Below are 17,099 nucleotides of genomic sequence, written 5' to 3'. Positions count from 1 at the left end.
GTCAGCCAGGAGTGTGTGGCTTTCACAAGGGCGGTAGTAGTGCTGGACTTTGGGAGGTAGGCATACTGATTAGTGCCCTCAGATAATACTATTGGCATGAGTTGTTTTTTATGAACCTCTCCTGGATTTTTCGAAGGCATGATGTTAGAGAGATGTGCCTCCAGTCACTCGTTGTACATGGGTTTGACACTTTAGGTATGGGACACACATTGGCAATCTTCCAGGCAGCAGGAACAGTCCCCTGCCAGTAGGAGGTGTAACAATGTGTGTGATGACAGGGGCTAGATCTTCTGCATGCTCTTTTAGTAGCCAGGCTGGAATGCCCACAGGCTTTACATGGGCTCAGTCTGGCCAGAGCTTGCTTTACCTGGCCAATGCTGCACAGCTCAACCTGCCTTGTAGGCATGGGCAGGGGGAAGGTGGCAAGAGGTGTGGTGCTTGTCCATTCTTCAGCAAAAAAAGACATTCAAAACATCAGCCGCATCTTTGTCTTCAGAACCCTTTGTAGTATCTGTGATCTACATCTGTTTATATGAGTTACTATGCTTTTACTAAGCAGTAATGTATTACGGCAGTGTTACGTTACTACACCTAATAGGAAATGCACATGCGCACTATTGTGCCGGGGGCTGTAGAGCACGAGAGGTTTTGACTAAACAAAAACAAACTGTACTGCCGTCTCCTGCCTGGTCATTTCTCCACAACACAAATATTACACCCTCGACCTGTAATCTCCCTCCTGATGTTTTCTTTCGTCACCAGTCATTTGTTAATGTAGTTCCACCATTCCTTAGTGCTTTTCTTCTTTAGGTCCTGGATTTCAGTTTTGTAGTAGTTTGTCTTTGCTTCTTTGATAAGTGTTTGCGCTGTGTTTCTGTATTTTCTCCATTTCAATGTTGTACCTCATCTGTTGAAAATCATCTGTCTTTTCCTGATTGTGGCCTTTATTCTCTCAGTCATCCAGGGCTTGTCCAGTGCTGTTGTTTTCTTATTTCTTATTAGCATGCATACATCAAGTGCAGTTTGAATGCAGGAGTTGAACATCTCCACCTTTGCATCAATGCTCTCCACCTCATATATGGCAGACCAGTTAGTACAGGCCATAAATTGTGCCGAGACCTCCTTCCTGTTCTGAGTTACCAGACATCCTTTTTCTGCTGCACCTGGCTTCTCCTCCTGATGTTGTGTTTGGGGAGAACAGCAGACATTTGTGATCACTGGATCTGAGAGGAGCAAGTACGATGGGTGTGTTGTAGTGATTATTCATATTTGTAATGATCAGATCTAGGATGGCGTCCCCTCTGGTCTTGTCTTTGACCACTTGTTTCATGTCTGGATGGGAGTTTGTCAGCATCTTGATAGGCAGGTGATTAAAGTCTCCATACAGACCCATTTGGAGATAGGACATCCTGATCACATCAACAGTGTTTTCTCATTTGCCCATGGTGGATGGTAGAGTACTCCCACAAACAGAGTTGAAACTGAGCTGGGGAGTCGTTTAGGACAGAACTGAATTCACATACACTCACATTCCTCTTTCTCTAGGTCAGTTCTTCTCTTTGACTGCATACTGTGGTTCACATACATGGCCAGACACCCTCCTCTCATCCCCTCTCGGGACCTGTCATTTCTGAACAGCTGATATATATATGAAAAGAGATTCATCTGGGATATTTTTGTTGGCCCAAGCTTCAGTGACACATCCAATGTCTGCCATTTACTAATTGAAGAAGCAGTTCAAATGCATCCACTTTGTTTATCAATTATCTTGAATTACAAACAAACACATTTGGAGTCTCTGGGGCATTCTGGGACGTATTTGCGACATCACATAATTCAGTTAGAGCTCTGCATTGACGTGAGCGATTGTGTTTTTGATGCATTTTAGGTCTGTTACCTTCTGTTGTCAGTATTTTCCTGTGTGCCCTTACTAGCTGTATTCCCTCTCACCCAGCTTCTTGCCGCATTATCCCGAAGCACTGAAGTTTGTCTCGGATATGCAGTGCCAGTCGAGGTGCATGTTTTTTGTAAATCTGTAGAAAATTTTATGAGTTTTCCACAACGTTTGTACAATCAATCCATCATTGTCAAAGCAATGCTTAATCCGTTTAAAAGCAGGGAGCAGTGCGACACAACAACAAAAAAACACAAACAATTATTTCAAACATTGTACATATTTTACTCTTGAGCGGCTGCCTGGAAGCACCATGAAAGGAGGCCCGAAACTCTTGACAAGGTCGTTAGGTGTTGGATTAATGTCGCTACAGTGTTCAGTAATTTCTCTTTGCCAAATCCCTCACTTCTACATGCCACTCCGATGGCCTCACGGACGCCATCTCTCTTTTTGACACCAATGTAGTGAATTAGGATGAGATGGAGATGTGAATATCACGTTTGAAATACAATAAAAAGCCTATTAACTACTCGTTGACAAGTTAACATATGTTGGATTCACCTCTCCGACTTCAACTCAACCAAAAATCTAAATTAAAGAATGGGATTAAACATGTTCAAGATAGCATGCCATGGTTGCAGGTCTGTGGAGGTCTTCACAATTGCTGTAATAATCTGTGCAGAATCTTGAATGGCACTGATCACTTGCACCATGTACTTTTAATGTAATCTCATCTGCAATCCAGGTCATTTGGTTCTGCTATTAGATGAAGCACAGTGACAACACAAGAATCTGTTGTATAAATATACAAAATATCTGACATTGTATTCCCATTTGAAATTTTCTGTACTTTTAAAATGGTTAAAAGCGTAACATTGGAAATTCAACTGTCTTTTTGAGTGGGTGAATATAGGTTGTAATCGCATTGATCATCTCAACCAAATATTTCCTAATTATCCCTGTTGTAATTATATTTATGTTTTATTTGATTTATGTGACCTTTATTTAACTGACAAGCCAGTTAAGAACAAATTCTTATTTATGTGTTGTACCCAGTGGCCTGTGGCTACCACACAACCCTTGAATCTGCAAACATGCACAACACACTCTCTTGGTCATTTGTTTTTTACCAAGACTGCAAGACAGTGTCATTTCTGCTTTTCGTTTCAAAACATTGTTGTGCGCTACTGATCATGGCCCTTCATCTGATTACTTGTCCAGTCATTAGTTTATAGATCTGAGGCCTTGTTTGTAAAACCTAAGTAGTTTTCAATACTGTAGTAGTGATAGTTTTGCAATATCTTTCAGTCCATGCAACTATTCATAGCCATGTGGTCTTTTGAAGAGTGTCACTTCTCATTTCCATCAGGAAGTTGTGGCTTGACAAACTGACATTGAATGCAAAATTGGTTGATGATAAGTGTCGCTTTAGCCAAATTGAGTTATTTTGTCACGTTTTTATTGTTAATTAGTTGAAATTACTAGTATTCCCGAACGATGTCATATGACATTACCATCTTCCTGATCTGGGTGAGCTCTGGCTAAATTTGACTAATGAATAGGTCTATATTTTAATGTTTACTACAAAGTGAAATTAAATATTTTCTGAATGTGGGGACACAAGTGCTTATATACTCTACATTTCTAAATATAAAGATGCATGCATATGATATCATTTGCAGTACCGCTTTGACATGATAGGTGAAGTACAATCCCCTCAATTTGTTTTTGGACACTGAAGCTAAAATTGAAATTTGGCTCTATTCTACAGCATTTTGGACTTGAGATCAAATGTGTCAGATGAGGCGACTACAGAATGTCACCTATTATTTGAGTTTTTCTTTTATACATATCTGTTTTACAGTTTAGAAATGAAAGCACTTTATTTATCTAGTCCCCCCCATGTTAGTAAGTCATAAATATTTGGACAAATTCTCTTATAGTCTATAAAAGCAGTCAAAGGTTTAGTATTTGGTCCCATATTCCTTGCACGCAATGACTACATCAAGTTTGAGACTCTAATCTTGTTGGATGCATTTGCAGTTTGTTTTTGTTGTTTTTTTTATGTTATGTTTTGCACAATAGGAACTAAACAGTGAATGGTGACTTGAATAATTTCCTTCTAAGATGTTTCTGAACATTTCAAAATAAATCCTGATAATGCCATGATTAAGAAAAATCATGAATAATGATGAGCAAGATGCCTTTCAGAGGCTACAACAAACATTCTAACATCTTATCATTACCAATAACAGGGGAGGTCAGCATTTTAATGGTGAAAATGCTTACCCCAAATTTGAAACTCACACGCAGCTTATGTATGCCGGTTAGGCTCAACACTGGTTATAAAGCTGATTAATGTAATAAACTACCCCCTTCCTTCAAGAGAGCGTGTCCCCATGCTTCTCTAAATCAAGTTCCTCACATGTACACACCCCGATGGCCTCCAGTGACTATCAGTTCAACAGTTTTTTAGGGGGTATGATCCTTGTGCCTCTGTAACCTTTTAATTCACAGTTCATTCATAATTATCTATAATCATGGTAGCATCCACATAAAAGTACACGTGTTCATAAACATTTTCTATTCTTACTTAGAATAAAATGGACTCCAAAATGGCACAAAACATTATTCGCCATTCTTTTAGTTCCTATTGGTCAAGGTCACACCAATCAGTTTTATATCAGCCTATCAACAATAGAATTCCCGGGACATTCATTGTAGGACTCCAGCACGGGCAGGCAAGATGTCAGAAACGTGCTTTCCCTACCATGACGAGCACTCCTATGACCCTTCTTCCTGTGGTCACACACCTTAGCTGTCTGATATTTTACTGTGCGTACATCTAAAAATAAGTGCCTTAAAGTTTGTCTTGTTGATTTCGGAGTTTAAGATTGCCTATTGTTGTAATCAACATTTATGTGGGGATTGTTAGCTAGCTCGCTAGTGTTAGAATTTCCATTCAGAATGCGTTATTATTTAGCATTCCTGTTAGCGGTAAACCACAGTTCTCACGAGTGCTGCTAGGCTATTTTCTGTGTACACCGCTCATGGTAAATGTGTTCATATTGTGAAGATGTACTTACAATACTGCATTGTTTACATTAGTATATTTACCATTTTCTACAAGTTCCATAGCCTGTGTAGGTTGTCATGTGAACACACATTTCCTGCTACAGTGGTACAGCCCGTGCTGTTATATACAAGCCTGTGCTAGCTTGTTAGTCATGTCCTGCATACAGTATCAGTGCTATAGTCTGTTTTACCTCTTTGTTTTCAGAATCACAATCATTGTTAGACACCATTACTGTTAGAGTGGTTTTGTGTGTGTGTGGATCATTTTTGAAACCTCCTGGATCTGAAATAATGCTTCCTCGTGTTCTCGAAGGACACCCTATGATGGTAGCTACCGGCCAAAAACCGGCGCCTGCGTTGCCCCACCTATTATTCCTGGTCCTTTCGATGCGGATCCAGTAACTGCTACAACCCGAGGATGCCAGTTAACAGAGAAGATCCTCCACAAGATGTGGCCCATCTGCACCGACCAGCTCACCTGCCACAATATCTTGATAATTATGGCATGGCTACAAGTCAAGGAACAGACTACCACACACATTCACTTACCACTCCTACGAGGGAGAGCAGCTAGAGGGTTCTCTTGAGCACTCGAAACATGACATACCGCCTTTAAAATGACCTTCCCCTTCGACAACTCATCACCCAGGCTGACCAGCAGAATAGAGAACAGAGCCTGAGCCTTTTCATCGGGGTGCTAATACACCGGGGTTCCCACCTCAAGCTAACCTCGACCAGAGATCGCCAAGATCAGGGCCGAACCTCGACCAGAGATCCTGAGGATCAGCATCGAACCTCGACCAGATATCACCGGGATCAGCGTTGACCTGAGCGTGGACTGCCAGTGACAACCGGAGCACACACTGTGTTTACACAGCCAGGTGACAAGATTGATGAGCTCATAGAAGCGGTCAGGAAGATGGAAGGTTCCTACAGTCCACCCGACCACTATCTCCGGTCCATGTCTGGTGGGAACAGCCTAGTCCATCCTTTGATGTCCAGCCTGCTGCTGTCCAATGATGCCCTGGGAGCCCCCTCCAGTCTTTACAGTCCATGTCTGCTGCCTGTCGCAGTCTTGGGGTTTATGTTAGCCCCTCTGAACTGTGTCCTGCTAGTTCCAGCCTTGGGAGACCCGCCTGATGTCCCCGTGGAGGACCCACCTCACCGAAGTGTTCAGTATCCGGTCATAGGTGACACCTCACCCTCTTTCCTACTAGGTCCTCAGTCTATAGTCCCAGTAGGTCCAGAGCATCTTAGCCCTCAGTCTCCAGTTGTCTATCCCAGTAGGCCCAGAGCTTTCCGTCCTGATAACCCTAATATCCCCTAGCTCACAGTCTGTAGCCCAATCAGGCCTAGGCTACCTGCCCGGGAGGCATTTCCATTCAGAATGAATTAGTATTTAGCATGCCTGTTACTGATTAGCCGTTAGTTAGCATTTATCACTTGTGGTGCTAGGCTAATTTCTGTGTATATCACTCGTGCTAAACTTTTACTACAGTGGGCTAAATCAGGGTCACAGTGTTTCTTGGTAGTCTTAAACAAATCTCCTTCGAAAACAGAAGTGTACAACTCACACACATGGTTTTTGGCTTTTAAAAAAGGTACCTGTTCCATGTCAGATATCAAGTTGAAATATTTTACATTTTGAGTTTGCATCCCAAAATATTACTTTATGTACATAACAGTAGACTGAAATATAACAACTGTTTGACACCAGAAACATCACATTTAAAAAAAATTATGAATATAAAAAATATTAACATTCCACCCATGAGGCAACTAAAGGGCGATTTGGCCATTTGACTGCAGGAAAGGTGTACTGACAATATTGCACGCTTTTCATTAGTATATTTACTAAGTTTAGTTTTAGCTCTATTTTCAGAACCGCAATCCTTGTCAGACACAATTAGGGTTGCAAAATTCCATTAACTTTCCAGAAAATTCCCAAGTTTACCAGTTGTAGAATTTTTGTATTTTCTTCTGATTCTGGAAATCTTTCAACCTGGATTTCTGGAAAACCTAGACATTTTGGGAAAGTTATTGGAATTTTGCAACCCTAGACACAATTACTGTCAGTGGTGTGTGTGTGTGTGGATAATTTATTTAACCCCCTTTAAACACTGGCTCCTTGTGTTCTGGACTGATACCGGGTGGTGGTTGCTTCTGACCTAAAACCAGCTCCCATATATTTTAAACTATGCTTTGATTCTACAATCTAGCCTTATTTTTCAGATCCTATTGGGAAAAACATGATTAAAAAAAAAACCTCAAATGCATCCAAGTTTGTAGTGTCACAAGCTTGATGTAGAATATGCAACCAAATACTAAACTTTGACTACTTTTAATACACTATGGGCCGGTTTCACAGAAGAGGCTTAAGCCTAGTCCCATACTAAAATGCCTGTTTGAGCGGTCTTAACTCAAAAGCAACTTGCACAGACTTATCTTAAAATAGTTGTCGATTTAGCCTGTTCTGGATAAAACAAAGCTGAGTGCAAGAGGGAGGATTAGAGCTACTCTAGGACTAAATTGCAGTTTAAATGAATCCTTCAAAGAGGCAGGTTTAACTTCTGCTTAGTACTGTTTGTGAGGGAGCATGGACTATTTGGAATATCTAAATGAAGACCAACATGCACTACAGAGGCCAGAGACGAGTACTTGTGGATAGGAGTAATCCATTAAACTACTTTGATGAAATGGCTTTGAGACCTCTTTCGTATGTAGAAAGAAAATGCATTGGAGAGATCTTTGCTTGAGCCTAGACTTTCCTCTCGGTCTCAAAGAGGAAGGCCTTTAGCCAATTCTCTCCAAGTTCTGATCATTTTGAGGTTTTTGGCATCTGGAATCTTTCATCGTGAAACTGTTGATTTGTGTGTTGCCAGTGACACATCTGTGTAGAATAGTTTAAAGTCTGCTGGGACATTTGTAAACTGTGGAGTCTTTACATCAAGTTTCCTGATGCTGCTGGCCAAGCCAACTATAAATTGCAATTCTATGAATATAGGCACTTCCCAGGAGTGATTGGCTGATTCCCTGTGTCACGTTCCCATAAAGTGTCCATCAACTCCTGATGATGAGGAGCACAGGAACTGTAAGAATTGGTTTTCCATCAATGTTCAGGGTGTATGCACACCTAATTTAGAGTTTTCAAACATTGTTGCCCATTGGAAAGATGCAGCTCTTCATTGTGTACCTCGTTTCAGAGAGGACAACATAGTGGACTACTACTTGGTGACAGTGGATATGGTCAGAGTAACTTTTTATTCACGCCATACATAAATCCCACAACCGCTGAGCAGCAAAGATACAACCAAGCTCATATCTGCACGAGAGTATGTTTGGAGTATGGATAAGTCGATTCCAGTGTTTACGCAATACACTTCGTTTCAAGTCAAAAAGATGCTGCAAGGTGATCATTGCTACAGCTGTGCTGCACAACTACCTGAAGCAGCATTGCTGTCCTGATCCTCCAATGGAAGATCAGGATCAAGCAGATGTGTCCATGGCTGAGGCAGGCAATGACCAACGAGGACTTGCATACAGTTGTTTTCACATTGCAGCACTTCAACTAGATGAGATACATTTAAATATGGAATGTATTCATTATGGCTTATTTTTGCTTTGATAATGTTTGTTCTGTACAAAATTAAAATAGTGTGCAGCAAAATTTAAATGAGTGACTAAACCAAGGCTGGTTTAAAATGTGGTTTGTGGTGATCAACAAAACTCTCACTCATGAATATCCAAACAACGAGACATTTATTTTTTACATGTCATATTGTTCACCATGGTTGGTAATCACAATTGTCAGGGTACTGTTTCTCTCTTCCAACTTCATATCGAATTCAACCTGTAGAATTCTCATCTTCATTTCATGTTCTTCCTTCAGATATTTCATTTCATTCTCATGAAATCCTCTGGCTAATCCCAGGTGTTCTCATTTAGGCTTACTTACCTTACTTACCTTACTCCAGGACTCCATAGTCTCCTACTAACTACGCCAAATTTAGGCCACATTCATGAAAGCTACTTAATATCACACTCTGATCAGTTTCACCTGTCCTTGTTATTGTCTCCACCCCCTCCAGGTGTCGCTTGTTATCCCTGGTGTATATATCCCTGTGTTATCTTCCCCTCTGTGCCAGTTTGTCTTGTATGTTCCAAGTCAACAAGTGGGTTTTATGCCTGCCTGTTTCGATGGTCTTTTACTAGACCACCTGGTTTTGACCCTTGCCTGTTTTCTGGACTCTGTACCCGTCTGCCCTGACCTTGAGCCTGTCTGCCACGCTGTACCTCCTGGACTCTGAACTGGTTTTGACCTTTTACCTGTCCACGACCATTCTCTTGCCTACCCCTTTTGGATACAATAAATATCAGACTCAATCCATCTGCCTCCTGTATCTGGTTCTCGCCTTGTGCCTTTATACTTAAATGTACTCGTTTTAACTAGTACACACTAAGGCTTAATCCTGGTTTAGATTATGAAACTGTCACAAAAAGGGAGTTTGTCCAAATGCTTAAGCCTTTTTCAAATAGGGGGACTAGATACATAAAGTGCTTCCATCTTTAAACAGAGAACAGATGTGTATGAAAACAAGCTCAAATAAAAGCTGGCATTCTGTATTGTCACCTAATATTAAACATTCCAATGTAAAAGGCTGGAATGTAGAGCCAAATAAAACCATTTAACTTCACTGTCCAATAACATATAGAGGGAAGTGTATATCATGTTTTTCAATATTCCTTTTCCTTCAAACCTCAGGGTTGGGCCCTGGGGAGAATGTCTGAGGCTTTACAGTCAGGTAATGGCTTTGACTATCCACTGACTGGAGGGGAACAAACCGCGGGTGACCTATTTGACTGTCTAGAATATTATATTGCATTATACAGAGTAGTAGCAACATACCGTAGTGGAATTGTTTGCTTTTAAACAGTTCATATTCATTTGATCTCCTCACAGAGGGCTTCGGTCATGAGGATGCTGGCATTGCCTCTCAGGTGAGAATGTGGATCTTAAAACTTAGTGTCAGTTTCATTCCTCTAATTTTAATCATAGGGCTGGTCTAATTTTTCTAATTTGTACAAATATTTTTGGCACAGCCTAAATATCCTGCAAGTCTTCCAGTTCTGGAGTTTCCAAAGCCTTTGGTAGGTCTGGTGAGAAGGAAAAGGGATTGGGTCATTCCTCCCATCAACTTCCCAGAGAACGCAAGAGGCCCTTTCCCCAAGTACATGGTGCAGGTGAGTGATTGTAGATTTATGTTGGCAGAAAACATGGTTGTTTCAGGATTTTGTTATGGTTTTAACATTGTTAATATTTATACATTCAGATGAGATCCATCAATGATAAAAAGGTGAAGATCCTGTACAGCATCACTGGTTCTGGAGTAGATCAACCCCCTGTGGGACTGTTCGCTGTGGACAAAAACTCTGGCTTTCTCTATGTGACCCAGCCTTTGGACAGAGAGAGACAAGACCATTATGTGGTAATGTTTGTAAATAAGACAAATATCTGGTAATGTCAGTTTGTTTTGCCTTTTGAATTCTATAACATTGAATGCATGTTATTTTAACATTTTTATATATTTTCCCCTTTAGCTTTTGGCTCATGCTGTTGGCGCGGGTTTAGCAGAAGAATCAATGGAGATTATTGTTCAAGTAATTGATATGAATGACAACAAGCCAGTTTTCACCCAAGATCCTTTTACAGGGATTGTCCCGGAAGCATCCCGACCAGGTGTGTCTCAGTCAACATTGAGTCAAATATACTAAGCTGAGTTTTAGAATAAAAGTACAATATCAATATTCAATATGTTTTATTGTCATCCATGAATATCATTTATGTTGAAATATTTTCTTCTCAGGGTTTGAGGTCATGGAGGTCACAGCCACCGATGCAGATGAGCCTAACTCAGCCAATTCTGATGTCAGATACACTATTATAAATCAGGAACCTGTGCTGCCGAGTCCCAACATGTTTGTCATCAACCCTGTCACAGGAGGGATCCGGGTCAATGCTGCTGGACTGGACAGAGAGGTTAGTGGCTATACTACTAGCATACAATTTTAACTTACAGTAACCGCTACATTTCACAATGTGCTCCATCTGGTGTCATTTTCCAGAATTTTCCAAAATATACATTGGAAATCCAAGCTGCTGATTTGGAGGGCAATGGTCTGAAATGTTTCGGAAAATCCATAATTACTGTAATGGACAGGAATGACATAGCTCCTCAATTTGAGAAGTCTTTGGTAAGTGTACAATCAGCAAACAGTACCGCTCATTAAACAGTAAAGGTGACTTGAAGAGGGAAATATTTTGTTTGAAGGAGCTGACTTGAGGAAAATTTGAACTTGATAAATGGCATACAGCACATCTTCTCACATGTTCTCTTCATGTATTTTTTTTTCAGAACACGGTGTCTGTCCCAGAGAACAAAGTGAATGCCCTTGTGGTCAAATTGCCAGTGAGTGATGGAGATGAGCCACACTCTTCCAACTGGGCCACCAAGTACAGGATTGTAGATGGAGACCCAGGTGGAATGTTCACTGTAAACACTGGACCTAGTAGACTGGAAGGAATCATTACCACAGCCAAGGTACCTGCTTGGTTTCTTGGTTTCTTTGTTCAGATGAGTATGTGAATGGAGCCAAGTTACAGCACATATGTATTTGACTGTGGTCTGAATTTCACTGTAGAACCATACAAATATTTTACAAAATTGTTGATGTTTTTTTCATTGTGTCATGAACCTGACTGTGTCTTGTTCCCATTTAGCCCCTTGACTTTGAGAAGGACAATCGCTACACCCTGTTGGTGACTGTGGAGAATGAGGTCCCATTTGCCACCCCCCTGCCCACCTCCACCTCCACAGTCCAGGTGAATGTGGAGGATCGGAATGATGCCCCTGTCTTTGACCCAGTGGAAAAGGTTGTTTCTATATCTGAACACCTGCCAGTGGACAGTGATTTGGTTCTGTATACAGCCATTGATCCAGACATCATGGCACATAAACTCATGTGAGTTCATGAAACTTTATTTTATCTGCAATTTATTTCATTCAGTTGAGGTCCTGGTATAAATGTGGAGATCGATTTAAATTTTTTTTTTTTTTTTAACTAGGCAAGTCAGTTAAGAACAAACTCTTATTTTCAATGACGGCCTAGGAACAGTGGGTAACAGCCTTGTTCAGGGGCAGAACGACAGATTTTGTACCTTGTCAGTGGAGCGTGGTTCATTCTGCATTGTGTACTTTTAATTAGGACGCTGCCACAACTAGTTACTAGTTGAATTATTTTTATTTGCCCTGCACACGAAGAGACAACACACATTATGTTAACTCTTGGCGTGGTCCTAGCTCTCAGGCACCTTGCTAGCTGAAAGTCAGGCAAAAGAGCGCCAAAAGGAAATAACAGGTGCTGCGTGCACACATTCAATGCACAACAGCACACCATACAATACAAGCAAAATGATACAGAACATAATTCAGACAAAGTAAAAGACATACCTGCACACGAAGAGACAACACTCATTATGTTAACCCTTGGCGCGGTCCTAGCTCTCAGGCACCTGCGCAAGCACATGGAAACTCACTCAAACACTGTCCCAAGTACTCACAAGTTACAATAGATACCCTAGTAAGTGAGCTTTGTGAAACTTGTTAACATAAATCTTTATATTATCCACATTGTAACAAACTTATGGTAGCATAACAGTACATTGTGTAACATTATGACGGTTTTATATTAAACAATTTCGGAGCCAAGGAAAACATACCATACTAGCTGAAGGTCAGGCAAAACAGAACAATAAGGGGGTAAGGAAATACAGGTAACCCGCGATGGACTAAACCAAAATATACAAAACTTTTACAATCACATGTATGTACAATATTGATATGAAAAAGTGTTTGTACACCAAACAAAAACATTAGCTATGCAGCTGTAATTAAATGAAAAAATACACTGAATTAAAATCCCCTCTTGACATGGCCTATTTGAATTGGTCCTTGTGTGCAACTTGGTGCATAATCTAGGGGAACAACATCTCACTGCTACATCAGCTCAGGGATTTGATCTTGCAACCTTTTGGTTACTAGTCCAACAATATAACCACTAGGCTACGGTGCTGCCCCAGATACATTATGCTGCTAAGTCAATTCAATGATATACATGCCCTTTATGATAAAGTACATTCAGATGCATTAAGATTGCAAGAAGCCTTGTGAATGGTGATGTTTTAACTCAATGTACTGTATATTCTAGGTATCGCATGGACAGAGATCCTGCTAAATGGCTGGACATCAACAGTGAGACCGGAATGATCAAAACCAAACACTCCCTGGACAGAGAGTCTCCCTTTGCCAAAGATGGCAAATACAGAGTTCTCATTCTCGCCATCGAAGGTGGAATTCTGAATTTGTTGTAATCTTGTTCACCAGCAATCTTGTTCACCAGCAGGCTTCAACCAAGGAACCAAGGTTAATTTAGTTGACTTCTTCATTTCTCCATTTGATAAAAGTATCTTGTTTTGGGTTATCAGATGAAATCCCTGCTACTGGAACTGGAACCATTCTGATAGAGCTGGAAGATGTAAACGACAATGCTCCGACTATTGATGACACCCCGTTGAAGCTCTGCAACCAAGACCCCCGTCTAGTGCGTTTGGCTGTGACAGACAGAGACGGGCCAGGCTTTGCTGAAGCCTTCAGTGTAGAACTTCTGGAAGGGTCCAATATGTATTGCGCTGCCCAAATGGACGAAACAGGTGTGTATTGCTTTTCACATTCACTCTACATTAGCCTGTTCATTTGTATTCAGAATAATATCAACAGACCAAGTATGTTCTTTTGACAACATTCTTCACATTCAAAGTTGAAATGTGTCCAATTTTTCTCCTGTCCCAGGAACTGTGGTTGAATTGACATTCAAGGCCATGAGGGAGCAGAGAAACTTCTACATTAATCTGAGGGTCACTGATGCTGGCGGGCTGGAACAAGACCATGTCATTCACGTCACCATGAATGAGGACAGCTGCATGACCTGGGGGGATTTCTGTGTTAGATCCTGACCTATATGACATTTCCTTAGCATTTTATAGCTTGCAGAGCTGGATTGCTTGTTTTGGGAAGGTTGTCACTTTTTTGACAGCAGGGGTATGTCACAAAGCCAGAAATTAGTAGGAAAATTCACAGCTAATTTGCCAGTATTTTTTCCATCAAAGTACTGAACATTTTTCGGAATTACTTATGTCAACGCATATTTTTTTGTTCACATTTTCTATTTCTTTTGCTCGTTGTGTGTGCATTTTTACATTTCAAGGCAGATATGGGTTTGTATACATTTCCTCGGGAACTGCTGATATATTTTACAATTGTTGAGAAGGTTGCTTGTTTTTTATTTCCATGGAGAACATGATCATTTGCATGCTTGCAGAGAGGTTTATGCATGTTTCTAATATAAATTGAATAAAGCCTTTTTGGTTCATTCTCACCTTTTGTTTCTCTGTCCTTGTACATTGAAACCTGCGTCTCTTTCCTATTGGTTAACTGCCCTCATACAACACACAATCTTGATTTGCATCTTGCCTTTTGATCTAGCCTAGTTTTTCAGAACCACGGAGTGATATTTTTGTCTTATTGTGTCTACTGTGCAGGACATCAGTTCCCATCTGTTGGCTGTTCCATAAAGCAGGATCATTAAGCTAACCAGCCAAACATTCAGATACAGTGCCTTGCGAAAGTATTCGGCCCCCTTGAACTTTGCGACCTTTTCCACATTTCAGGCTTCAAACATAAAGATATAAAACTGTCTTTTTTTGTGAAAAATCAACAACAAGTGGGACACAATCATGAAGTGGAACGACATTTATTGGATATTGGCTGAAATAAGTTTGAGACATTAAAAACAAATTAATCAAGAATCAATGGGAAGGTATCACTTAAGTCCAAAAATGGATTTTAACAACTGCTGATTGCCCCTTTAAAAGCAATAAAATATTTCAGAGAGGACTGGCTGGATTGGAACCTTGTACATGAAAGGTGAGTGCAGCAGCCTGTTACAAAGAGGAAAATGTGTGGTGTGACTATGTTTGAAATCAATATGTTACAGCCTTACTCTAAAATATATCACACATTTTTTTTCCCTCATCAATCTACACACAACAAAGCAAATGTTTTTTGTTGCAATTTTGTTACAAATAAACAAATACCTTATTTACATAAGTATTCAGACCATTTGCTATGATGCTTGACATTGAGCTCAGGGTGCATCCTGTTTCCACTGATCATCCTTGAGATGTTTCCACAACTTGATTGGAGTCCACCTGTGGCAAATTCAATTCATTGGACATGATTTGGAAAGGTACACACCTGTCAGTATAAGGTCCCACAGTTGACAGTATATGTCAGAGCAAAAACCAAGCCATGAGTTTGAAGGAATTGTCTGTAGATCCCAGAGACAGGATTGTGTCAAAGCACAGATCTGGGAAAAGGGTACCAAAACATTTCTGCAGCATTGAAGGGCCCCAAGAACACAGTGGCCTCCATCATTCTTAAATGGAAGAAGTTTGGAACCACTAAGACTCTTCCTAGAGCCAGCTGCCATGCCAAACTGAGCAACTTGGGGAGAAGAGCCTTGGTCAGGAAGGTGAACTTGATGGTTACTTTGACTGAGCTCCAGTGTTTCTCTGTGGAGATGGAAGAACCTTCCAGAAGGACAGCCATCTCTGCAGTACTCCACAAATCAGTCCTTTATGGTAGAGTGACCAGAGGGAAGTCACTCCTTAGTGAAAAGTATATGACACCCCGCTTGGAGTTTGTGAAAAGGCACCTAAAGGACTCTCAGATTATGAGAAACAAGATTCTATGGTCTGATGAAACCAAGAATGAACTGTTTGGCTTGAATGCCAAGCATCAAGTCTGAAGGAAACTAGGTACTGCTCATCACCTGGCCCATACCATCCCTACAGTGAAGCATGGTGGTGGCAGCATAATGTTTTTCAGTGGTAGGGACTGGAAGACTAGTCAGGATTGAGGTAAAGATGAACAGAGTAAAGTACAGAGAGATCCTTGATGAAAACCTGCTCCTGAGCACTCAGGACCTCAGACTGGGGAGAAGGTTCCACTCCCAACAGGACAACTACCATAAACACACAAAGATAACAAAGGAGTGGCTTCTGGCCAAGTCTCTAAATGTCCTTGAGTGGCCCAGCCAGAGCCCGGACTTGAACACGATCTAACATCTCCGGAGAGACCTGAAAATAGCTGTGCAGCGACACTCCCCAACAAACTTGACAGAATTTGAGAAGATCTGCAGAGAAGAATGGAAGAAACTCCCCAAATACAGGTTTTCCAAGCTTGTAGCCATACCCAAGAAGACTCGAGGCTGTATTTGCTGCCAAATATGCTTCAACAAAGTATTGAGTAAAGGGTCAGAATACTTATGTAAATGTGATATTTCAGGCTTTTTATTTTTAATAAATGTTCTAAAAATTCTAAATCTTTTTTTGCTTTGTCATTATGGGCTATTGTGTGTAGATCGATGAGAAGAAAAAAACAATTTAATAAATTTTAGTATAAGGCTGTAACATAGCAAAATGTGGAAAAAGTGAAGGGGTCTGAATACTTTCCGAATACAATGTACCTATAACTGGGCTAATAACTCGCTAACTAGCAAAGAATATCAACAAATGTGCTCTGTGTTCTGATCTGAAAAGCATATTCACTCCAGGGTAATTGATTTGAAAGACGCTTGAGGGATACCCATCAATAGAATTGCACTCAGTTGAGATCTGTCTCTGCCTAAAACAAAACCAAAGACTCAATCTTGCAAAGTTAGATGTGTTTTCTTTTTTTTTGCATTAAAAAGGGTCTGATAAAATGTTGATTCGATCCCCGAGAAACTTTGATCGATAAAGTGCAAACTTATGGGGCGAACTCAGTGAAATTCAATCTCTTGAGCCACTGCACAGTTTAGAGGGAACATTGCAGTTAATACATCTGTTTTCATTCATTGTTAATTCACTAGAACATGTAATATTTTATCATTCATTTTAAGTATGTAGCTGGTTGTGCACATCAGTGAAAATAAATTAACATTGGATTATTTCTACACATGAAATTAAGGCAAG

General features: G+C 40.6%; 1 protein-coding gene across 2 annotated transcripts; it reads left to right on the top strand.

The window, feature by feature from the left end:
• The first annotated feature begins 3,288 nt into the window (after positions 1 to 3,288).
• LOC135524684 (B-cadherin-like) lies at positions 3,289 to 14,461 on the top strand. 2 transcript variants are annotated; one of them, XM_064952430.1, is made up of 13 exons: positions 3,289 to 3,424; positions 9,732 to 9,771; positions 9,930 to 9,967; positions 10,070 to 10,210; positions 10,300 to 10,455; positions 10,568 to 10,706; positions 10,834 to 11,006; positions 11,093 to 11,221; positions 11,383 to 11,568; positions 11,748 to 11,989; positions 13,235 to 13,374; positions 13,512 to 13,736; positions 13,876 to 14,461. In XM_064952430.1, the coding sequence occupies exons 1-13, from the start codon at positions 3,392 to 3,394 to the stop codon at positions 14,037 to 14,039; spliced, it is 1,806 nt and encodes a 601-aa protein (XP_064808502.1). In that variant the 5' UTR covers positions 3,289 to 3,391; the 3' UTR covers positions 14,040 to 14,461. The 2 variants fall into 2 exon arrangements, with proteins under 2 accessions (XP_064808502.1, XP_064808501.1); XM_064952429.1 differs by having other exon boundaries at positions 9,732 to 9,816.
• Positions 14,462 to 17,099: the final 2,638 nt, after the last annotated feature.

Source organism: Oncorhynchus masou, chromosome 31 (assembly GCF_036934945.1).
Source record: "Oncorhynchus masou masou isolate Uvic2021 chromosome 31, UVic_Omas_1.1, whole genome shotgun sequence".
Taxonomy (NCBI): domain Eukaryota; kingdom Metazoa; phylum Chordata; class Actinopteri; order Salmoniformes; family Salmonidae; genus Oncorhynchus; species Oncorhynchus masou.
The sequence above is the reverse complement of the archived record's forward strand: the minus strand, read 5'-3'. Positions and strand labels throughout refer to the sequence as shown.